Source organism: Rhipicephalus microplus, chromosome 7 (genome assembly GCF_043290135.1).
Source record: "Rhipicephalus microplus isolate Deutch F79 chromosome 7, USDA_Rmic, whole genome shotgun sequence".
In the NCBI taxonomy this organism is placed as follows: Eukaryota; Metazoa; Arthropoda; class Arachnida; order Ixodida; family Ixodidae; genus Rhipicephalus; species Rhipicephalus microplus.
Window position 1 is genome coordinate 135,189,596 of NC_134706.1, and position 25,619 is coordinate 135,215,214.

Here is a 25,619-nt window from a genome sequence, read left to right on the forward strand (position 1 = left end):
TTTCATTGTCAGGAGCATCGTATACTGCATAATGGGCACCAACCAACAGTGTCGCTTTCAAAATGTGTTCCCTCATGCTGATTGAATGAGCACTGCTTTTCTTTTCTGAATTTTTTTTGCAGCGTACATTTGAAAAACCGGAGCTTATCTCGTAAGCCGCAAACCACCCAAAAAGTTTTGTGCCCCGCAGGGGCGCCTGCGCAAGTAGGCGTTTGGTGTGTAGCGACACCACGGACCCGAGCTAACGGGGGAGTTTCGGCTCCCTCCCACGCCTAGCCGTGCGTGGCTTTGCCGTGTCCGGGGAAAAGGGGATCCTGGGGGTTGAGCTGACGCTGGGTGATTGGACCTTTAAGGCCCCCCGGCAGAGGCAACACACCCCTTTGGCCCCGGCTTCACGTAGACGGCACCCCTGGGCTGACCCACCCAGGGGAAATCGGCAGTCGCCTTTTCCTATCTCTCTCTTCCTACATCTTAGTCTTTTCTCATCTTTAAATCGGTCCTGTCTTCTTCTCTCTTCCATTTACTTCCGATTTTTCCTGGCGGCAAGGGTTAACCTTGTGTAATTACTCAACCTTGAGTAGTTATATTTGGTTATAGTGGCAATGTACGGCTGGCGTCTGCAGCCTTATGCTATTAAGTGCTTCAGCGTCCCCTGGTTGGACTCCATGGTGGGTGGTCGCCATTGCTGCCGAAAAAAAGTACACTACTATGGGAACACCTGCATTTCCCCATCTCCTAGATCGTCTTCCGCTTAAGAGGGGACGCACCGATGAAATAATAATTTTCAATCAACCCAGACAATGTTTTCCGAAATTTCATGTAGTGCACAGCGAAAAGCCAACAAAACAAGCCAGAGCCATATCTCCATTTCTCGTTGCTAAATCTCTGACTGAGCTCTTTGGCCCAGGATACAAGGTTACAAAGATGGCTAGCGGAGACCTTCTCCTTGAGCTGCCAGAAAAACACCACTATGAAAAACTTGGCAGTCTCAAAGCATTTGGTAATATCCCAGTATCTGTTTCACCTCATAGATCAATGAACACCTCACGCGGAGTTGTTTCAGAAGCAGACCTTCTTGAAATGTCTGAACAGGAACTGCTTGAAGGGTGGAAAGAGCAAAATGCCACGGATGTGAAACGAATCGTCATCAGACGAGACAACAAAGAAATACCTACCAAACATTTAATACTCACCTTCGCATCTAGCACACTGCCTTCATCTATAGACACAGGATACATCAAACTCTCTGTCCGTCCCTACATTCCCAATCCAAGACGGTGTTATAAATGTCAACGATTTGGTCATGGCTCGCAGAACTGCCGGGGTCAGGAAACTTGTGCAAGATGTGGTAGCCACGGCCACCCATCTGATAACTGTGTTACTACGCCTCACTGCGTGAATTGTGACGGGGAACACGCCGCGTATTCGCGTTCGTGTCCTAACTGGAAGAAAGAAAAAGAAATAATCACTCTTAAAGTCAAAGAAAACATCACATTTAAAGAAGCAAGACGAAGAGTGTCGCCTTTTTACGGCGCAACATATGCTGATGCGGCGCGTCAGGGGGCAACGCCGCACCAGCCCTCGCCACCCCTTCGGCCTGCGCAGAGCGAGCCGTCGGCTGTGGCACCTGCCCCCAAGGCGGCTCTAGCCCAGGCTACACCGCCTACTCCCAAACAGAGACCGGAGACTCCAGAGTCTTCGGGTCTCAAGGCCTCCCCTCACCAGGCGAGGCCCAAAATCCAAACTAACAGCCCGCACGTGCGGGCATCCAGTGCCTCCGAGGAGGCAATGGATACGTCGGCACCCTTGGTGCCGAAAGAGCGGCGTGGCTCTTTGGAGCGCGCCAAGAAAACAAAAAAGCAAATAACAGGGCCTGGTGACGGCCCTGTTAAGTGAACTGAAACTCCACGTCTAAACAGCCACTCGCTTTTCGTACACACAGCATTATTTTACATTCACCATGAACACTCAAATTATACAATGGAACGTCAGGGGCCTTCTCAGAAACCTTGACGACATCCAAGAACTCCTACACGAACACTCACCAAAAGTGCTGTGTGTACAAGAAACACACCTTAATTCAAAACACACAAATTTTCTTCGCGAATACGTTATTTTTCGAAAGGACCGTGATGATGCCATGACATCATCCGGAGGTGTTGCCATCATAGCGAATCAAGGAATTGCATGCACACACTTACAACTCCAAACATCCTTTGAGGCAGTGGCTGTTCGAGCGGTTCTTTTTGATAAACTAATCACAATCTGCAGTATTTACATTCCTCCTAGCTATCAGCTCCAAAAACGCGATTTACACTCTCTAATTGATGAACTTCCGGAGCCTTATGTTCTCCTTGGAGACCTTAATGCGCATAGTAGGTTATGGGGTGACTCTCGGTATGACGCGCGAGGTCGACTGATCGAACAGTTCCTTATCTCGTCGAGCGCGTGTCTCCTAAATCGAAAAGAACCAACCTATTATAACCTCGCTAATAACACCTACTCCTCCATAGACCTGAGCATAGTATCTCCATCTCTTGTGCCTCTACTCCAGTGGAAAGTCGTCAGTAATCTGTACGGAAGTGACCACTTCCCCGTAGTTTTGAGCACAGCGACAGTAACTGAGTGTCCACCACGTGTTCCCAAGTGGCTCATAAACAGAGCCGACTGGGAACAGTTTCATACTATCGCTTGTCTAGGTTGGAATGACATCTGTACTTTGAACATTGATGTTGCTGTGAACTACTTCACAACGTTTTTGATTGATGCTGCAACAAAATGCATCCCACAAACAAATGGATACCCTGGAAAACGATGTGTGCCATGGTGGAATTCCGAATGCCGAAACGCGCGCAAACAGCAAAACAGAGCTTGGAGGCTGCTTCGGAACTCACCGACAGCCGAAAATCTTGAAACTTTCAAGAAAATAAAGTCTCAAGGCAGGAGAACGCGTCGGCAGGCCAGAAGAGAAAGCTGGCAGAAGTTTTTATCAGGGGTTATTTCATACACACAGGAGGCTAAAGTCTGGAGCATGGTCGGTAGAATAGCAGGGAAACAAGTACACACACTTCCACTCGTAAACACTCAGGGTGATACCTTGGAAGATCAGGCAAACTTCCTCGGTGCACACTTCGAACAGGTATCCAGCTCATGCCACTATACTGACACCTTCCAAAAATACAGAACAAGAATCGAAAAGCAAAAACTCGAACACAAATCCACCAGATACGAGGCATATAACCAAGCTTTCAGTCTAGCTGAGCTCCGAACATCTCTAAACTCCTGCAGTACTTCTGCCCCAGGTTCTGACCGTGTGATGTATGAAATGTTAAAAAACCTACCAAACGAAACCCGAAAAACCTTACTTTGTTTGTACAATGCTATTTGGTCTTCTGGCACTATTCCTACCTCCTGGAAAGAGGCTATTGTTATTCCCATTTTGAAAGAGGGCAAGGACCCTTCTTTACCCTCGAGTTATAGGCCTATAGCACTTACCAGCTGCTTGTGCAAAGTCTTCGAAAAAATGATAAACTGCCGACTTGTACATTTTCTTGAAACAAATAATTTGCTCGACCCATTTCAGTCCGGGTTTCGAGAAAGTAGATCCACCACAGACCACCTTGTTCGTATTGAGGCACAGATCAGAGACGCCTTCGTCCATAAACAATATTTTCTCTCTGTGTTCCTCGATATCGAAAAGGCTTATGATACAACATGGCGTTTCGGAATTCTAAGAGACCTGTCCCACCTTGGTGTGCGCGGAAGAATGTTTCATATAATCGAAAGTTACCTGTCAAACCGGACATTCCGTGTCCGTCTGGGCAGTGTGCTCTCCCAAACATTTGTCCAGGAAACAGGCGTGCCACAAGGTGGTGTGCTTAGTTGCACACTTTTTATTATTAAAATGAATTCTGTGCACTTGTCCATTCCCTGCAATATGTTCTATTGTACATATGTCGACGACGTCCAGCTTGGCTTCAAGTCATGCAACTTGGCCATGTGTGAGCGGCAGGTGCAGCTGGGTTTAAATAAGGTCTCCAAATGGGCAGATGAAAACGGATTTCGACTTAACCCACAAAAAAGCACGTGTGTCTTGTTCTCTCGAAAGAGAGGCATGCACTCGGAGCCCGACATTCAACTGAACGGGCAACAACTGTCCGTCAAAGCTGAGCATAAATTCTTAGGCTTAATCTTGGACAACAAGTTGTCCTTCGTACCCCACATAAAGTATTTAAAAACAAAATGTTTAAAAGCCATGAATGTTATAAAAGTGTTGTCACGTACTACGTGGGGTAGTGACAGGAAATGCCTCATGAACCTGTATAGAAGCCTTATTCGCACCCGCTTAGATTATGGGGCCATTATTTATCAGTCAGCGACTCAAAGTGCTTTGAAGATGCTGGATCCCGTGCACCATTCGGGCATCCGCCTTTCTACGGGTGCTTTTCGCACCAGCCCCGTAGAAAGCCTTTACGTTGAATCAAATGAGTGGTCGCTTCATCTGCAAAGAACCTTCATGTCCTTTGTATATTTCCTTAAGGTGAAAGCAGACAAGAGGCACCCCTCATACTCTACTATTAATGACTTGTCGAGCTCCATTCTTTTTCAAAACAGGCCTTCAATGAGGCAGCCCTTCTCAGTTCGCCTGAAGGGTCTAGCTGAGGACACTGGAGTGTCACTCGAACACAGTTTAATGGCTCCTGTAGCATACCCGCCACCGTGGCAGTGGCAGACTATAGATTGCGATGTGTCTTTTTTAGAAGTTACTAAACATGCGCCTATTGCCCATATTCGAACATACTTCTTGGAACTTCAACACAAATACAAACGTCCTGAGTTTTTTACAGATGCCTCTAAGTCTAACTCCTCTGTGTCCTACGCTGCTGTTGGCCCTTCCTTTTCGGATGCTGGCCCTCTACATCCAGGCACAAGTATCTTCACAGCGGAAGCTTACGCGATACTTGTGGCAGCTAAACACATCAAACAATCACAAATACAAAAAGCAGTAATTTATACAGACTCCCTCAGTGTGGTAACGGCTCTGCACAGTCTTAAAAAACAAAAAAACCCTGTCCTAGTTTCACTTTACTCCATTTTATGCACCCTCCACACACTCAACAGACATGTTGTTGTGTGCTGGGTGCCAGGGCACCGTGAGATTCAAGGCAACGTGATGGCGGATCAGCTTGCTGCATCCGCCCACGAAAGCACCGCCATTACACCGACATCAATCCCGGCCCTTGATCTTAAGCCGTCTCTCAAACGAAAACTCAGGGACTACTGGCAGAGCAAGTGGGATACACACACACAAAACAAACTACACGTTATCAAGCCACACCTTGGCCATTGGCCACCAGTATCAAAATCACGTCTAACAGAGGTAACACTAACAAGACTCAGGATAGGACACATATACACGACACACACGCATCTTTTGTCCGGTGGTGATCCACCATTGTGTGACAGATGTGGAGAGGCATTGACAGTCCTTCACATATTAATCCAGTGTAAACACTTAGAAACTCTAAGAAAACGACATTTTCCATTACCCTACCGACAGCATATACCTTTACACCCTGCAATGTTCGTCGGTAGGGAACCGCTTTTTAGTCATAAATCATTGTTAGCGTTTTTAAAAGAAATTAATAATTTTCATATCATTCACCCAGGCATTCCGTAGCACGACCTCTCTAGAGAGGTTTTCGCTGCGGCGGTTACACAAGAAAGCACTTGCCTCACGGCCCTTGGACGCAAGGGTATGAACGAGTGAGGCAATTGTGCTGATGCCATTCATATCCACCATCGTTTTTTATAATCACCAACTCTTGTCATCTATCCTCACCACACACACCTTTCACGGCATGGTCATGATTTTATTACTTCTATGTTTTTACCCGCCTTACCGCGAGGAATTTTATGGCCTTTATACAGCCGCTTATCACAATCACTGTCCATATTCTTAGTAACATGAACTGGCGCTCTTTGGCCGTGAAACGGCCCTTGCGCCACAAAACTTCAAACATCATCAAAAGTTTTGTGTGTGGCGCCGTGGGTCATCAACGATACTTCTGTCTCCGAAGCGTTTCTGGAAGATGGCAGCATGGCCACAGGACGAATGGAAAGAGGTCTTTTTGCGTTTCCTTTTGCATTACTTGTTTTGTTTGTTCTTTCTTCAGCTTTTTCTATGTTTGTAAGAAACACTAAAGCTTGAGATAGAAGGAAGCGCTCGTCCTCAGTGTTTATGTGTTCCCCTCTTGCTTTGCGCTAGGTCACCTTAGCAAAACTGGAAACGAACTACCATAATACAAAAAGAGCATGATGCCAGTGCGTTTTTTGGCACTGGCACACGCTGGAGACACTGGTGCACGCTTGTAATCACTAGCACTTCGCTGGGTGCACTGGGAAAAAGCTGTGTCGCACTGGTAGGGGCGCTGGTTCAACCGCTGTGATGCTGGTGCACACTGAGAATCGCTGGAAGTGCTGGAATTTTTACTGGCAAGCGCTGGTGAGTACTGGAGCATTCACTGTTTCTACCAGCGTAGCGGCAGCCTGCTTGTTATTGTAGCGTGTGCCGTGGTTTGTTTCGGTGTCGAATATAAAACGATTGATTCGATGGCAGGGAGAGATGCTACCCTCACAGATACCGAGCATACGTAATTTTTGCAGCGCACGTACGTATCGCAACAACTATAATGCACCTTTTTCACATATGCCCCCGCGTAAACCGGCCATATTCGCAGCATCCGTGTATTGCTGTAATGATTCTAAGTTGCAGTGTTCGTAAGCCTAGAGCTGCACGCCACTCCTAAGCGAGAGTGCCGTGCAGATAGAGGCTCTTATATACCTAATAGATAGAGACTCTACCTTATAGGTAAGAGGCCAAGCCTTAATTTCCGATGTCCTTATTATTCCCGCGAAGGTTACTATCACCGATTCGATAGGTGATTTTTTTCTTGTCAACCAGACGTGTGCACCTGTATACTGACACTGCACCTGCTACCAAAAATAATTCCAGAATTTCCGCAGAGGTCAGGCTCGTATTTACACCGCGGACTATGCCTTTCGAACATGCAAGATGCGCTGGAATAAACGGGCTCACCGGCTGCGCTGCTAATTCGAAACAATTGAGAAGCTCTCGAACGCACTCCTGATCGGCAGAGCAGCACAAAATACCACCACGACCGAAATGCCGAACGCGCGGTGATCTTTGGAAAGTGTGATGTGGCTTTCCGAAGCTCCATTTGAATCACTTTCGGATTCTTCATGGATATCGTACCTCCATTGGTCGGTACCAGAGCCACGGGCACGTTGATAACCCCACTGCAAAGAAAAGAATCAATCGGCCGATCCTTGGCCGGTATAGAATCTAGCCAAGGGGAAGGCCCTTAGTCAGGTGAAGAAACCAACATCGAGATAGCCTGAGTCGCTTGAAATCAGAAAATCAAATGGCACAAACCACAAACAACTGCCAAAATAGCACTAAAACCACAAAGAAGCAAACGTTAAACCCAAGTGCAATCCTTCCGCCCGTCGTTCCAGCTGTTCCAACCTGTGAGAAGCAGCGCAGAACGGGATCAGTGGAACAGGACCAGTGCCAGGCTCGCGAGACTCTGTTAAGGAAACTGAGGTGATGATGATGGTGATGATTCCGCAGCCATGGCTCGTACCCGCTCAAGGGGATCGGCCAAGAATCGATCACTTAATTCAGTAAGATTTTTTTAAATTCAATACCGAAACCATCCACTTGAGAAAAAAAAAAAGAAAGAAAAAAGAAAATACACCCTAGGCAGAATGAAAGGAGTGTAATAGTTGTTTGTCACTCGTTCAGATCAGACAACCATTCATTACCTTGAATAGGAATCAGCGTGGTTAAGCAAAGCTCCTTTGTATGTTGGAATATTTTTGCAGGAATAATAATCACGCAGTTAAAAGCTTGATTGTTTTACTTTCAATAAGGTATTTGCAAACTGCATAGAAAACATTCTCGTGGCTGAAGTTCAGATCGGAAGCACCGAAGAAAAGTATATATTCTATTTTGAAGTTTAGCACCAAGCTTGCAAAGGGAGGACTAAGAGTGTTTTCCTGAGCAATTTGTGTCGGCGACTAGATAAAAAATAGTGCTCTATTGTTTCTGAGAAACTTTCTTCTTCTCCTCATCTCATATGGCTCTTACCCAATGCAGGGGATTGGCCGAGTGTTTGGTGAATTTGTTCTTTTTTTCTTCGCAATACTACTCGTATATGCTAGCGATAGGTTTCACAACAAATAATTACCGATTAAAAATATTTAAAAGTTCAAAAGAATGAAGAATATAGCTCTATAATATTTTAGTCTGACTGATAAATTCCTCTATTGTGTAGTAAGCATCCGTGTGACTGTAGCCCAGAGTAGAGACGCCGAATGATAGAACAACTGATTCGGATATTTCAAGACCCAAGTTTCGAAGAGATGGTGCTATGAATTTTCTTCTCAATTACGTATAGCGGCGACAAAATAGAAAGTAATGACTCATTGTTTCCTCCTCCTTACAGAAGATACACAGAGGAGACAACGCTTGACATGCTCTATGCAGGTAAAAGTTGAGAAAGGTAATCCGGCAGCGAAGTTTGGTTGTGGCCACTTCGGTTATTTTCTACTGCGATAACTCACTTTTGCAGGGAAATAATTAGTGCTTATATTCTGGAGAAACTGTCAAGACGGGGTCTGATAAGCATTTTTTAAAAGTTAAGGTGCGGAATCGTGCGATTGTAATGTAGGTTGTGTGTGGGAAAACAAGGATGATAGGCATCAAAAGCGCCACCTTTACTAAAGAATTGGCATTTTCGTTAAATATAAATCCTTGTGTCCTTGTACCCAAAATAAGTGGAGACAGTGTAGGTGCGTGGGAACTAGTATTCTGAAAAGCTTTAGAATAGGCATTTCACCAGATGCAGAGAGAGAAGAACACACAAGTAATGAGTCAGTGATAATTGTAACTACTTTGTTTAAACTGGGTAACTTTTGGAGAGCTAATAATGTGGCCATAAATTCAGCTATAGAAACTGGGATAAAATCTGGCAGTTATAACAAAAAAGACCAATCAAGTTGAGGGCAGAATATTCCTATGCCAGATTATTCCTCAGTTTGCGATGCATCCGTTGCAATAACCACATTCGTCGGCAGATTATTTAGATGCTCTTGTAATAGTCCATTTAAAATTCCCTTAGGTAATAATTTCGCGTGGTACGGAAAAATATTGTGCTAGACAAGTGAGTGAGTGAGTATGAACTTTATTAAGGTCCTGAGAGGAAAGAAAGCGGTGCCGAAAGCCCCGCCATCAATCCGGCGGCTCCACCCAGGTCGGGACCGGTAGACAGAGTCTCTCGGCGACGGCCCGGGCCCTCTGGACAGCCTTGAGCTGGGCGATGAGCTCTGTGCTTCGAAGGGCGGAGTCCCAGGAGGACTGGTCAGAAAATTCTGTACCCACGTTGGCAGGGCACAACCAGAGCATGTGGTCGAAATTGTTATACTCGTTTCCACAGTGTGGACATGCAGTGGAAAAGTCCGGATTAATCCTGCTTAGTGTCGTTGGTGTGATGTATGTACGTGTCTGCAATTGTCTGTAAGTGATTGCTTGTGCTCTGTTCAGATCTCTGTGAGGAGGAGGAAAAGTTCGACGTTCTAATCTATGATGTGAGGTGAGTTCGTGATATGATACAAGTGGGTCTTTGTAATCGAGGTTCCTGCAGGCTGCATTTAAGCGAGGGGGCGAACCACTGACGCGGAAAGTGAGCTCTCGCGCCAGTGTGTGTGCCCGCTCGTTTGGGTTGCCAGCAAAGCCGGAAATGTTTCCCATGTGGGCTGGGAACCATGCGATGTGTGTAGACCGAAAGTTTTCCTCCTTCGTCTCGTGGTTGAAAAGCCTGTTAACGACCGCAGCTGCCTTCGAAGAGACTAGGGCCGCCGAAAAAGTTTTTATAGCTGTTCTAGAGTCCGAGTAAATGACAGAGGCTTCAGTGCAGCTTCGAAGGGCTAGCGCAATGGCCATTTCCTCTGCTTCGTGGGTGAAGTTGGTAACTACCGTGGCTGCGTTGACGAGCGAGCCGTGGGCGTCCACCACAGAGACTGCATAGGCACCTCGATTCCAATATTTTGCGGCATCAACGAAGAGGACCTGCGTATCGTTGCACATGATCTTGGCGAGTATTGCCTTGGCTCTCGCTTTTCTTCGTCCTTCATTGTGGGTTGGGTGTATGTTTCTGGGAATCGGGTCAACTGTTATCGCTTTCATGGCTTGTGTGCAAAGTTGGGACTTTTCTGGCGGCATGAAGAAAGGCTGAAGACCGGCTTCAAACAATATCTCGTTGCCCGCCTTTGAGAGTGAGAGCCGACTAATCTGTGCATGCCGCTGTGCCTCAAAGAGTTCGGTAGCTGTATTATGCAGGCCCAATTGTAAGAGTCGTTCCGTACTAGTGTTGCGAGGGAGGCTCAGGACCCTTTTCAATCCTGTTCGAATTAATGTATCAATTTTGTTGAGCTCTGTCTTCTTCCAGTTGAGGAAGGGGGCGGCGTAAGTCACGTGGCTGATGAGAAAGGCGTGAAATGCTTTCATGAGGTTGTCCTCTTTCAGACCAGCCCTTCTACTGTTGACCCTTGATAATACCCTGGTGAAGTTGAAGACACTTTTCTCTATACGTTTGAGGGCCTCCGCGTTGTCACCGCTGTAAGCACCAACTACCATGCCCAGGACCTTGATTGTGTTACATATTGGGATACTACCTCCGTCCTTGGTGTGTAGGTGAACGGGGAGGGAGCTAAGGAGCTGTCCCTTTCTGGGGCCGTGTTTACACAGAAGGAGCTCTGATTTGCTCGTAGATAGCTTCAGCCCCGTATTTTGTAGGAAAGCTTGTGTGGTGTCTAGGGCATGTTGTAGGTTCTGCTCCAGGGAGCCTAGTGGGCCACTTGTGGACCAGATGGTAATGTCATCTGCGTAAATCACGTGTCCTACCCCATGAACTTTCGAGAGTCGGTTCGCCAGATCGTGCATTGCGATGTTGAAAAGAAGTGGCGAAAGCACTGACCCTTGGGGGGTGCCGACGTTTCCCAGCTTGTGCTTACGGCTTCTGATTTGTCCGATGTTTATGGTAGCCGTACGGTCCGCCAAAAACGATCTGACATAGTTGTGAAATTTTTCTCCGAGATGTAAACTGGAGATTTCGTTGAGGATATGTTCGTGCCTGACCGTATCGAAGGCCTTCGTTATGTCGAGCGCCAGGATGCCCTTTACGTCCCGTGATTTATTGTCTATCACAGCACTCCTGATAAGGAGCATGGCATCTTGTGTTGATAGTGATTTTCGGAATCCTATGAGATTGTGGCGAAAAAGGCTGTTTGCTTCGATGTGCTCTGCAATTCTATTGTGAATGACATGTTCGGCGACCTTTCCGAGGCACGAAGTAAGGGATATTGGTCTCAAGTTCTCGGCATGGAGCGGTTTTCCGGGTTTGGGGATGAGAATTATATTGGCAGTTCGCCATTCATCCGGTACGCGGCCCGCCGTCCATACCTCGTTTATTTTCTTTGTAATGATTTGTATGGCTTGGTTATCTAAGTTTCTGAGAAGTTTGTTAGTTAATCCGTCTGGACCAGGGGCCGAGCGGCCGTTAAGGCCATGAAGGGCGTGCACAATCTCTGAGTCCTCGAATGGACGATCCAGTGAGCGTTGAGGTGTCCCCTTGTACTCGCATGCCGGGTCGTCCCAGGGGACTGATTTGCTTTCTGTCGGCAGGTATATGTCTGCCAGGGTGTTAGCAAAGTCCTGAGGACTAGTGCCTTCAATCGTGTGCAGGTGGACGAGTCTGTCGAGCATTATTCGAGCATTGCTCTTGGTCGGTTTGTTGCTGTCGGCGAATAGGTTTTTGAGGAGGCTCCACTTGCTTCCCCGTCTCATTTTACCATCCGCCTCATTACAAACCTCATCCCATTGTTGCGCACTCAGCTCTCTGGAATGTTCTTCGATTTTTTTGTTTATTTCCCTTAGTTTAGATCGCAGCCTCCTGTTTAGCTTCTGCTTTTCCCATCGTCGTCTTAGCGCATTCTTCGCCTCCAGGAGGTGTGCGAGTCTGGAGTCCATGACTGGAACCTCCAGGTCCAAGGTTATTTCTTTAGTGGCTTTTGCCACCGTACTTTTCAGATTTTCCAGAAGCTCTTCAAAGGTTTCCCCTTGGCTGTCCTCGCTACCCCTTATTCTTCGGAAAAGGTCCCAGTCGACGTATCTGTACGTCTTAGGTGGAGCGGGTGTGATACGGACGTTGATTTCTAAGATGAAATGGTCGCTGCCAAGGTCCTCTTGCAGATTGTCCCATGACCCTTCCGCGTTTCCGAGGAACGTCAGGTCGGGGGTGGTGTCTCGCTGAACAGAATTGCCTCTGCGTGTCGGAAACCTTGAGTCCGTGATTAACTTCAAGTTGAGGTTGTTTGCACACTCCGCAAGGTTAAGACCTTTCCTGTCATTGGTACTGTAGCCCCAAACGTTGTTGTGCGCATTGAAGTCGCCGGCAACGATCAACGGCCGGTCCTTGGCTTGCGACACCGCCGATGACAGGAGTTTGGTAAAGTTCCTGAGTCGGTCGGTCGGAGAACTGTATACGTTCAGTATGTAAAGGTGAGCTTTAAGAGTTCGACTCGGAATGATTTCTGTTATCATGGATTCCAGGCCTTTCTTGTATGTCGGGGTGTCCCTTTCCATAAAGCTGATGTCCTTACGGATGAGGGTGGCAATGCCCCTGGCTTGTTTGAAGTCGGGGTCCAGGGTTGGCCTGGAAACCCTGTACCCCGAAAAGGACATGTTTTGAATGTACTTTTCCGCCCCGCACTCCTGTAAAATGATGACATGTGGTTTTTCTTTACATGATCGTACTAATTGCGTTAGGTTAGCTTTCTTTTTGTTGAATGAATTACAGTTCCATTGCCAGATCTTGAAAAATTGTGGTGTGCTATCCATGGTGCTGACTTGGCATGACCCCCTGTGTGTTCGCTTCACCTATTGGACCTGGTGGCTGAGGGGATGTCGGCAGCGCAGGTTGGGGTCCCTGGGAAGACATGGACCCCGGGTCCGGCGTGGGAATTCTTCTCGTGGCTCTGGGTTGAGCAATTGGTCTTTCCAGACGATCGAGTCTACCGCAAATTTGTATGAGTGCCTCTTTAATGTCGGCAATTGCTGATTGGAATTTACTGAACTTACTCTTCGTCTTGCGGTGCTTTTTGGCTTTGTTGTCACTAGCTAAGGCGTTAGAAGGAGCTTCGCTGACGTCGGACATAAAGTCGTCTACGTCTGATGTGTCGTCATCTGTCTCGGTGTTTACGGCTCTGCGTTTATTTGGGCTACATGATGCGACCACAGATCCTGATGATTGAGGGATGGGTGGCGGTGTGTCTTTTAGGATACGTCCTTCTAGCCTGGCGAGAGTTGCCTTCAGTTCAGCTAGTTCCTGTTTGAGTGCTTTGTTTTCCCGTTCTAATGTGTGTATTCGTGGATCTGCCACATGCTCTGGCTGTACCTTACCTTGCTTTGAAGTTGTCGGTGTTGTCGGTGCAGAGCCGCTGTCGCGAACCATGTCGGCCCAGGTCATTTTCTTGCCAGGACATCTCGACCAGGATCGGCCCCTGGAGCAAGAGCGCTCGCTGGATTGAGAGTGCGCTGTGGAACGGGAGCGCCGTCTGGAACGGGTGCGCCGTCTGGAACGGGAGCGTCCTCTGGAACGGGAGCGTCCTCTGGAACGGGAACGCCCTCTGGAGCTGGAGCGCCGCTTGGGAGTGGAACCATCTGCCATCTCCGGTTGCATGTCCGCGAGGTCGTTAACCTCGTCAGCGTTGGCTTCTTTCTCGGAGCGGTGGCGTCTTTGTCTTCGGCGTCGTCGCACGACATATGGGATGTGGTATCTTTTGCTGCAGCAACGGTCACCTGTTGGGTGATCACCTTCACAGAGCTTGCATTTCGGAGTGCAACGGTGGGCTTCTGCAGCATCGTTTGAGAGTGCGTCTCCGCAGTTGTGGCATTTACTTTTCTCTGCCTTGCTCTGGTGACATACGTCGGCCCGGTGCCCGACTCGGCCGCAGGCGTGACAAACATCGACTTGGCGTTTGTAAAGGGAACACGGCACTAAGGCCGTTCCGCACATGACGTTTTTGGGAACTCGAAGCCCATCAAAGAGTATCACAACAACGTGCGTGTTTTTGATTCTCTTGACTTCAATGGCGGTCGGGTTTCGTTGGTTGACAATCATGCCTCTGAGGGTGTGCTCTTCTATCGAGGGGTCAACATTCCTGATGACGCCTTTACAAGTGTTTTCCGGGGCGGCTAAGTAGGCAGAAACATCAAATGCGCCGACTTTCGTGTGAAGTTTCTGAATTCCAGCGTATGCGACTGCGTTGGATCTGACCGGAGTCGAAATAACAAGAATATTCTGTACCTTGTTGGGGCAGACTGTATCTTCCGATGCTTCTTGGTCAGTGAGCCCAGCTGCCATAGTCAGAGCTCTCGACAGCAGTACCATGTCCGTCTTCGAAACGTCAAGCCCTCCGCGGGGCCGTACAATGACCTTTATCTGGTCTCTCGGCAGCAGAGGGAGTCGCGAAGCGGCTACAACCTTCTGCACTGTTGAGAGGGAGCGAGCGTTGAAACCATGCTTCTTTGCTGTGTTTGCCGTAGACTTTGCAGCGGTAGCAGACGCTGCGTTCCTTGCCGGATCTCGTTTCCGCCGGGCGCCAAGGGCGGTGGTCCACCCCGCTCCGTCGAAATCTTCCGGAGTGATATCCATGCCTTCAACTGTCACCATCTCGGGCATCCTCGCTGCCTAGTCAGGTGCGGCAGGGGCCTGACGAGGCCCGGCGCTGCCTCGAAGTGAACCCTAGCTCCGTGCTCGTAGCCGAGTGGTTAGTCCTAGAGACGCGTCCCTCGCTTCGCACACTTGAAGTTCAAAAACTCGCCGAAAAGTTCACTCACCCCAACGAGAACGATGTCGTGAGATAGCTTGCACAAAACTGGTTTAGGAAAGTCCAATGGATCGGTGGAGAACACAAGAAAGATGTCCGAAAACATTTAAAGAAGCGGGAGCAGACGCGGCCACGTCTGCACTCCCGGACGCCACCTAACGGACCATCTTGTGCTAGACAATGTCTGTGAATTTAGGTTTCATTGTAAAAGGACGCACATCACAAATTTGTACATTCAAGGAATCAAGTAATGTTTGTTCAAATATTATTTGTGGCTTGCGGAATCTAGGCCAGTGCTCAGAGAAAAATATATTGGGATTGGAGATAAAAATTATTTGAGTATGGTTAGACAGTCTTTCGTACAACCGTAAGAAAGTCTGCACCGTAAGTAGGCTAAATCAGTTTAACAGGGGAGGTGTTCTCGCTTTCAGGTATAATACTGTATTTGCCACATACTTTAGAAGGCCTAAGCACAGCCATAAAGCCTTTCGCCCTAATAGGACTAGTGGCTAAAGCTGGTATGCTGGCGCACCGGAAAAAAGAACACAGCCAAATTCCTATACCGGTCGTACGCACATTCTGTAGACCATCAAAAGTGCTTTCCTTCTCATACCTGATCTGCGGCTGCTCAGCCTGCGCATCACCCATTGCCCATGCTCCTTTTGTTGTGATATATTTAATATGGTTATATATTTTTAATGTATTTAACAGGTACTCGGCTCTTAGTGAGGAAACCAACCTTAGCGTAGATAGAATGAATGACAATCTGACGAGTATCAATACGGAGTGTGCAGTGGAAGTTAAAGGCAGGGTAGTTAGACAGGACACTGGCAAGCTTTCCCAGGAAACGAAGAATCTCATTAAGAAGCGTTAAATCATGAAAGTCTCAAGTACAACAGACAAAATAGAACTGGCAGAGCTTTCGAAGTTGATCAATAGGCGTAAGGTATGTGACGTAAGAAGGTATAACATGGAGAGAATTCAACACGCTCTGAAAAACGGAGGAAGCGTCAAAGCAGTGAAGAGAAAACTTGGGATAGACGAAAATCGGATGTATTGACTAAGGCAGAAAGAAGGCAAAATAACTACCAATATGGATAGGATAGTTAAAATAGCAGAGGAGTTCTAGAGAGACCTGTACAGTAGCCGGGACGACGACGACCTTAACACTATAAGAACTAGCATTAACCCAGATGACACCCCACCAGTAATGATAAAAAAAAATCAGAAAAGCTTTGGAGAGCATGCAAAGAGGCAAAGCTGCTGGTGAGGATCAGGTAACATCAGATCTGCTGAAAGATGGAGGACAGATTGTGTTAGAAAAACTAGCCACCCTGTTTACGAGGTGTCTCCTGATGGGAAAAGTACCAGAGTCTTGGAAGAACGCTAACATCATCTTAATACATAAGAAAGGAGATAACAAGGACTTCGAAGAATTACAGGCCCATCAGCTTGCTCTTTGTAGTATACAAGCTATTTGCAAAGGTAATGGCTAACAGAGTAAAAAAAACAAACAAACATTAAAATTCAATCAACCAAAGGAACAAGCAGGATTTCGAACAGGCTACTCAACAATCGACCACATTCATACTATCAATCAGGTAATAGAGAAATGCTCAGAATATAACCAACCACTATACATAGCCTTCATAGATTACGAGAAGGCGTTTGATTCAGTAGAAATATCAGCTGTTATGCAGACACTGCGGAATCAGGGCGTCCATGAAGTATATATTAACATCCTGGAAGAAATCTACAGGGAATCAACTGTTATTATAGTGCTTCATAAAGAAAGCAACAGAATACCAATCAAGAAGGGTGTAATGCAGGGGGACGCAATCTCCCCAATGCTATTTACCGCGTGCTTACAGGAGGTTTTCAGAAGTCTAGAATGGGAACAGTTAGGGATAAGAGTTAATGGAGAGTACCTTAGTAACCTGCGCTTCACCGATGACATTGCATTGCTGAGTAACTCAGGCGAGGAATTGCAACTCATGTTTACGGAGTTAGGCAAGGAAAGCAGAAAGGTGGGTATTAAAAATTAATCTGCAGAAAACGAAAGTAATGTACAACAACCTCGGAAAAGAGCAGCGCTTCGAGATAGGTAATAGTGCACTTCAAGTTGTAAAAAACTGTCTACTTATGGCAGGTAATAACCGCGGTGCCGAACCACGAGATTGAAGTAACTAGAAGAATAAGAATGGGGTGGAGCACATTTGGCCAGCCCTCTCAAGTTATGACAGGTAGATTACCACTATCCCTCAAGAGGAAGGTATATAACAGCTGTATCTTGCCGGTACTTAGCTACGGAGCAGGAGCCTGGAGACTTACAAAGAGGGTTCAGCTTAAATTGAGGACGACCCATCGAGCAATGGAAAGAAAAATGGTAGGTGTAACCTTAAGAGACAAGAAGAGAGCAGAGTGGATTTGCGAACAAACGGGGGTTAAGGATATCATAGTTGAAATCAAGAAGAGAAAATGGACATGGGCGGGAGTGTAGCGCGTAGACAGGATAACCGCTGGTCATTAAGTGTAGCTAACTGGATTCCCAGAGAAGGCAAGCGAGTTAGGGGGAGAGGAGGAGGAGGAAGAAACTTTATTCAGAGAAAAAAAAAAAATTGAAATGCAGGCAGTTTGGTCGGGCCCTCAGTCCAGGGCTCCGCTGGCACGAGCGGCTCGCTGGACCTGGTCAAGCAAAGCTATTTGGCTCTGCTTGTCCTCGTCTGCAAGCCATGCCTCCCACTGCCTGTGAAACATGTGTGGTTGCTTCGTGATGTGTGGGCTGTCGATGTGTGTGGGCCTCTGGGTGCACTCCCATGTTATGTGGCTGAGTGTTGGTACTTGTGAACACCACGGACAGGTGTCTTTATATCTTGCGGGATATATTCTACTTAGATGGTACAAATTGGAAAAGCTATTGGTTTGTATGCGTCTCCAATCCCTGCTTTGCTGGCTATCCAAGTCCTTATGTGGAAGCCCATATTCCTTTCGTTGCTTCCTTTGTTGGAGGAGGATGTCACGCGAATTGGAAAGAGGTTCAACGTTGTGGCCTGCCGTCGCTCGGTTGGTGATGCCTCGAGCTATACGGTCTGCCACGACGTTCCCCTCCAAACCTTCGTGAGCAGAACAACATACAATGTGATGGTCTCCTGTTATGGGTTTATTTAAAAATTTATACGCTATTTTAGGTAGCGTTCCTCTGAGAAACATTCGGCATGCCGCCTGTGAATCGGAGAGCACAACCACTGATTCTCCCCTGATTTCTGCGTTGGATATGGCTATGGCTATTGCTGCCGCCTCTGCCACTCGTGTGAAACAAGTTTTAACCGAGGCTATTGTGGTGTGATTTTGTGCTACAATTGCCACTACATGTGACCCTCTGCTCGCTTTACTTACGTTTGTAAAGACGGCTTCTGAGCTATTCTGAAATGCTTTGCGTAAGGAGTCTGCTCTCGCTTTCCTCCTTCCTGCGTGATACGTCGGATGCATATTTCTGGGAATAGGCGCCACAGTTAAATGTGTGCCTTTTTCCGCATTTATTAGCACCGTTTCCTCGTCACAATATAACGGTCGCAATGTATATCCCATCTTTTCCAGAATTCTTCTCCCATGATAGCTTGAATTGAGCCTTTCCTTTTGAGATAAAAGCACCGCATTCGCATACTCCTCAAAGGTATTGTATATGCCCAATTTCTCTACCCTCTCGGTTTTGGCATTTTCCGGAATCCCCAATGCTGCTTTGAATGCTTTTCTTATTATTGTGTTTATTTGCTTTGTCTCCTGGTTTGTCATTGTCTGGTATGGTAGCGCGTACGTAACTCGGCTGATCACAAATGCATGAACGAGTGCAATGGCTTCTTTCTCCTCTAGTCCCATTTCGCTATTTGCTATCCGCCTGATCATCCGGGCCACATTCGCCGTGGTTCCCCGTAGCCTTTGTAGTGTGTGTGACGTTCCCGAATTTCCTTGTATCCACATGCCAAGCACGCGTATTACATCTGCCTCCCTGATTTGTCTCCCATCCAGCAGTACTGCTACCGGTATTAAGTCCTTTTTCTTTGCGTATCTTGCCCTAATTCTAATCATTTCAGTTTTTTCCGGCGAGCATTGCATTCCTGCAGCTGTCACGAAAGCTTGTATTTTATCTACTGCCTCCTGGAGGGCGTTTTCTTTGTCCGCATAAGAGCCACCTTTTGTCCATAAGGTGACATCGTCTGCGTAGAGAGCTGCTCCTAGACCTTTTATATTTTCCAGCTCACATGCGAGCTTTCTCAGGCCGATATTAAATAGTATCGGGGATAGCATGGCTCCCTGGGGGGTGCCTCTATTTGGGTAGTCGAAGGTTTCAGATGTAACCGAGCCTAAAGAAATGGTAGCTTTCTGGCTTGTCAGAAATGACCGGACATACTCATACATTCGTTGGCCGCAGTTAATCGATTCGAGGCCTTCCATTATCACCTTGTGGGATATTGTATCGAATGCTTTCTTGATATCTAGTGCTAGTACGAATTCGTCGCTTGAACCTCTGTTTGGGTTCATGACGTCGTTTTGCAACAGCAGGAAAACATCCTGGGCCGATACATGTGGTCGGAAACCGAACATATTCACCGGTAGCAGACCCTCTCTCTCTACATAGTCTGTCAATCTAGTCAATATTGTTTTTTCAAAAAGCTTACCCAAACATGAGGTAAGGGAGATTGGTCGGAGGTTCTTAATATCTCTTGGTTTCTCTGGTTTTGGTATTAACATGATGTTTGAGTCCTTCCATTCTACTGGAAGGTTTCCTCCATCTACCCATACCTTTTCATTAAAGAAATCCGTGATTCGTCGAAGGGCCGCATCACTCAAATTTCTAAGCATAGAGTTTGTTATTTTGTCTCGTCCTGGGGCGGTATTCTTTTTGAAAGACTGGGCCGTCGCATAAACCTCTTCAAATGTTATGGGAGCGTCTAACTCTGGTTGTTCTTTTCCTGCATATTTGCCATGTACCACTTCACATGCGTCTTGTTTGACATATAATTTCTTGACTTCGTAGATAAGTGCGTCATCGTTACCTTTAAATTCATTCTCCAGAATTCTTAAAGCTCTGTTCGTCATTGTTTTTGTTGCCCCTGGATCGATCATACTCCTCAGGATGTGCCAGGTCTTTTTGGTTCCTAACGTCCCTCTAAGTGAGTTACTAAATTGCCTCCAGTTACTGTTATTTAGTTGACGTGCGTAGTCATTGGCTTCCTGTGACAACTGAGCTATCCTTATCTTCAATTTGCGATTAAGCTTTTGCTTCCGCCATCGCTTTGTGAGGCTTCTCCGCCCGTCCCACAAATGTAGCAGGTGCTTGTCGACTGCTGGGATTTCCACGCTTGTTTCTATTTCCTTTGTCACTTTCCTGTGTGCCTCCTTTATTTGTGTCACCCAGTTACCTAGATCTATTATTTCCCCTTGGTCTCCTACGTTCTCCCTAAATTTGTTCCAATCAGATATTGTCGCTTTCCCCATTCTTCTTGTCGTGGCGGCATTAATAGTTATTCCGAGAATGTAGTGGTCGCTTCCCAAGTTTTCTCCGAGGTGCGCCCATGAAACGTTTCCTTCAGAATTTGTAAACGTTAAGTCCGGTGACGTGTCTTTTGTTAAGCTATTCCCGACCCGTGTCGGTAGGTCTGGTTGTGTAAGTTGGCAGAGATCATACCGTTCAACAAGGTCTACAAGGAGTTTGCCCTTAGGGCTGTCCTGCTTATATCCCCAATTTCTGTGTGGCGCATTAAAATCCCCCATGATAACTAACCTGTCTTTCTCTTTCAATAAACCCATCGCATGTGCTATAATGTTCTCAAAGTCGGCTCGTCTCTCCTTAGGTGGGCTATATATATTGACCCCCACTGTTTTTGGTCCTCCACGTTTTTTGGGCCACACTGTTATTATCTGGTGTTGCACTGCCTCATTGCTCACGTAGCTGACACTCAATGCTATATCTTTTTTGGTAAATGTCGCCACTTGTGGGTACTTTGGGTTAACATGTCTTATGTACCCTCTCAGATTTATCTGAAATTTGCCTACTTCCTGAAGGCAGATTATATCAGGAGGGATTGGAGATGCTCCAATAAATTGTTTGAAATTTTCAAGTTTTGTTCTCAATGAGCAGCAGTTCCACTGCCATATTTCCGTTTGCTTGGTCTTTTTATTGTTACGGTGTCTAGCCATGATTGGTATTCTCGGAATCTGTTATTCCACTTTCTTTAGGTTGTCTGGTGGGGGCACCCGGGCTCTGACAAGATCTCTTGCGAGGATTCTGCGCCTGACTCAAGTCGCTTATGGTGCGTTCCATCTGGCCTAGTTTGGCAAAAACAAGTTGAATTTGTTGAACTAGGAACGCTATCGGCGGTGTTTGTGGTGGTTGCGTTTCCACGGGCTGCGCAACGGGCTGCGAGACAACAGGTGTGCTCGCCGGGCTTTGTGTGTTGCTCGACTGGTTTAGTAGTGACTCCAGGCGCGCCATTCGAGACTTAACCTCCTGTAGTTCTGTTCTAAGTTGTCTGTTTTCAGCTACTACCCGCTTGTATTCTGGGTGTTCTGTGATCGTTGGTGTAACGGGTTTATGTTTGGTAGTGGGAGATACGGCTTGCGCATAGCTTACCGCGTCCGCCTGTGGGTTGCTATGTGCAGGACACGCCCCCGGTGGCTTGCTTCTCGGAAGGGCTTGCGCATTCGGATTGTCCTGGGAGATTGCTCTCGGCGTCGAAGTCGACTTTGGATGCCGCTGTCCTGGTTGTCCTGTCTCCACGGCACGGTTTTTTGACGGCGTGCGGGTTCTGGAACGGCTCTGTCGGGTCCCGCCTCGTCCGTACTCCCATTCTGATTCCTCTTCCTCCGACTGAAACCAGCGAGGGGCTGGCTTGTGTGGTTTTTTGGGTGGTTTCGCTGCTTGCTTGCGAATAGGCTTGAGGCGTTTCAGACAACTGCGGTCTCCAGTGATATGGTTTCCCGTGCAAATTGCGCATGTCGGAGTGCAATTATGGTTTACTTCGGGGTTGCGCATTCCACAGGTATGGCACACGGGTGAGTCTGGCTGCGGACACACGTCGGTGCGGTGGCCAACCTCCCCACACGCTCGGCAGAATTGGACGGTGTTACGAAAAGGAATACACTCCTTCTCACTTCCTCTGTAGTAAACATATCTTGGTAGAATGTCCCCGAAGAAAGTCAAGACGGCACTCTGAGAGTCTCCCAACATCCGAGCGTCGACCAGCGTCACGCTCTGGGTGCGAAAACGGATGCTCGCTTTGATGGTCTCAGACGGGGTGTGCGGCTCTATACCGTGAATAACACCTTTTTTGGTTCCTTCACCTGCCGTAACGTAGACGTTGACCGGGTGTGGTCTTCCGTTGATATTCAAAGACGTGACGCCTCTCATCGCCATCGCGACGGTCGTGTCTGGAGTCGACGCTAGCGCAATGTTGGACCCCGGTCGGATCCGGAGAATAAACTGATCCCACCTGACTTTTCCTTGGCAAGCCTCCACTATAGCGTCGGAGATCGCTTGGGTGGTCACATTCTTCAGAGGCAGTCCCTGGTGAGGTCGGAAGACTACTTTCAGATCGTCCTTGGGTAGTGCTGGGGGCCTCCGTCTTGTAGGTCGACCCCGGCGCTTTGGCTGGTTGTCCGTCGTAGGTCTGCTGCCTGCGGAGAAGTCCCCTCCTTGTTGAAATTTCCGCTCCTTCGCCTGTTTCTTCTTCGCTCTGAGCGATTGGGATATTTGCCATCCCTCCTCTGTGCGGTCGGTCTCCGTTGGGGCGGAAAAATCTGCGTCTGCGTGCGTGGACGCCGCGTTGCAGTTCCCAGGCAGTGCTGCTTCGTCCCGGTTTTGCGCGGCAAAGTCCATGACTTCTTCACCCAAACCTGGTTCGGATTGTCGTACGGACGCTGTTTGCGACTCCCCAGTCGAGTCCATAGCCGTCAGCAACCGCGGCAACGCCGTGGTTGTCGTCTTCGGGCGAGCGTCTCCCGGCGTCGTCGCCGCCGCTCCTCTACTGGACGCTAGAGGTAGCGAAGGCTCCACATGGGCGAACGAAGAAGTGGCCGTAAAAACAAGAAAAATGGTCCGATTTCAGTGAAACTGGAGTCCACCGATACCGGAGCATCTCCCCTACACGCCTGTGGAAATTTCTGGACGATTCAAGGGTTGAACCATACAGAAAAGCCAAGAACATACGGAGCTCGATGTGCACGCGTCTGCACTCATCGGCATCCCAGCAGCGTCCTCTTAGGGGGAGACGGTTAGGTGGGTAGATGAGATTAAGAAGTTTGCGGGTATAAATTGGCAGCAGCAAGCACAGGACTGGGTTAACTGGCGGAACATGGGAGAGGCCTTCATCCTGCAATGGATGTAGTCAGGCTGATGATGATGATGATTTAATATGAGCTTGCAAGTTTAGTTGTTCGTTATATATTACTCCGAGGTATTTTAATGATTCCAATTGTGGGATATCCTGCAGCTCTTAAGTCAGAGATATTCTCACCGGATCTTTAAACGGAAAAAGCAGAATAGCACACTTATCGGTATTAGGACTTAACTGCAGTCCATCTAGCCACTTCTCGAGTTCACTGAAGTACGACTGTAAATGTCGATAGTTATAGCGCGAGAACAAAACGACGACACAGAGACAAGAAGGACACGAAAGACACGAGCGCTAACTTCCAACTGAGTTTATTGCGCAGAGCACGAAAATATATAGAGAAGACAGTGACCATGTGATAAAAACCGTATGGCACAAGAGCAGAACATGAGTAAGAAAAACAAAAACAAACAACACAAAAACAAAGGCACTGAAAAACAGCAAAGAAAAAACCTAGAAGAAAACGAAACAGGAAAGTAAAGATAAAATAACTACCTGCCCGCACCGAAACCTTCGAGGAACCTGCGTTTCTTCTCGGACAAAGCCACGGAGGGCTTGCTAATACAAGGCACCTGTTCGCGTGCCATCTGCGCGGCCTCGACAATGACCCGGGTGCTTTCATCTCTGTGTTTGTACAGCATCGCTGTGTCCTTGAAGAGGGGAATACAATTGCACTCAGTGCAGTGCTGGGAAGAAAACCATCTTTCCCGTTTCTAACATTGTTCGCGTGCTCTCTCAGCCGATCGTTCAGACACCTTCCGGTCGTTCCGACATAACAAGCACCACATGAAAGGGGGGTCCTATAGACGACTTCCCAGGAGCAGGCCGCATACCTGTTTCGATGTTGAACTCTGCATTCTGTTGATGATTTCGTTTTCAGGGGGTTGGTAGATTTGGTGAGGCTGATTAATTTGAACGGTGCTGAGAACAGGACACGAACTCCAACACGTTTTCCGATTTTTTTGAGCCTGTGTGATATCTGGTGTATGTATGGAATCACGGCTATTCTTTCACGTTCTGTATCCTTGTTGCTCAGATTCTGTCGCTTCCTCTGCTCTGCCTTATTAGTCCGCAGGATCGTCTCAGAAACAGACGCGATAAACAACTCGGGGAAACCTGAAGCCTTAAGGCGGAAAACTTGAGCTTTGAAGCTCGCAGAGATATTGTGGGCGCACGATCTATTTAAAGCATTCTCAAGGCAGGTTCGTGCTATGCCTCGCTTAACTATCTTACTGTGAGCAGAAGAAAAGGGAAGTAGAGGTTTCTGCGCACGTGGTTCATAACACCAAAAGATGTGCTGTGAGCTAAAAACCAGATTTAAATCCAAAAAGCGTAATTTGTCATTATCGGGCATTTCATATGTCAACACAAGAGGCTTCAAACAATTTTCGAACACACCTATAGTTTGAGTGGCAAACGACTGAAACATAGGAGAAAACAGTTTAGAAGAACCAAGAAATCATTCATGTATCTGAATATTTTGACGACATGCGAGCCTTCAAACTTTTCTTGCAGTTTTTTGCCCATTTTTTCCAATAGAAGATCACTGAGTAGAGGTGCTATGCATGAACCAATTGAAACACCCTTTTTCTGCAAATAAATGCAATCATTCCATTGAACGAAAGTGGACGTAAGATACAGCAAAACCAGGTCAAGAAAATCTCGCAAACTAATGCTAGTTTTTAATTGGAAGTTCAATTCCCCGAAAATTTCTATGTTATCCCTTATACATTCTAGTACCTCATCGTGAGGCAGAGAGTAGTATAGGTCCTTTATGTCAATTGAAAAACCGAAAAGATTAGATTGATTCGACTGTTTGAAAAAATCTATCGGAGCCTGCGAGTTTTTCATCACAAATGGGTCGTCAATCTTTAGACACTTTAGATGGGTCTGAATAAACAAGTCGAGTTGCTTTTGCCACGTACCACTTTCTCTCACAATGACACGGAAGGGCATGTCAACCTTATGTGTTTTGGCAGAAAAAAACATGCTGAGCCCATTTTTGTCACTTTTGCTAATGTGCTGCGCTAACTGTTTTAACTCTAGTTTACGACACATTTCCCTGGCCTGCGTTTTTACTCTATCTAGACGAATGTCGGTACAACGTTTGAAAACAGATTCGATAGCTGCGACCGCCTTTTCCAGGTACAAGCAATTAGGAAGAACGGCGAAACCACCCTCCTTATCTGACGGCACGACACAAAGTTCATTGTCTCTAAGAAACTTGGTCGTCTTCCGCACCTTTCGGTGCGGAAG

At 47.2% G+C, this 25,619-nt stretch overlaps 1 protein-coding gene across 3 annotated transcripts in view; it reads left to right on the plus strand.

Moving 5' to 3' along the window:
* The window catches only part of LOC119179667 (uncharacterized), a 224,172-nt gene that overhangs the window by 46,391 nt on the left and 152,162 nt on the right, over positions 1-25,619 (plus strand). Inside the window, exons 4-5 of one of the 3 annotated variants that reach the window (XM_075869771.1) lie at positions 123-170; positions 6,028-6,222. The exons of the other annotated variants lie outside the window; for them this stretch is intronic. Of the exons in view, the coding sequence (XP_075725886.1) occupies positions 123-155 (33 nt within the window). The 3' untranslated portion in view covers positions 156-170; positions 6,028-6,222. Of the gene's footprint in view, positions 1-122; positions 171-6,027; positions 6,223-25,619 lie in introns of those variants that run through there. 3 annotated transcript variants of the gene reach the window in all.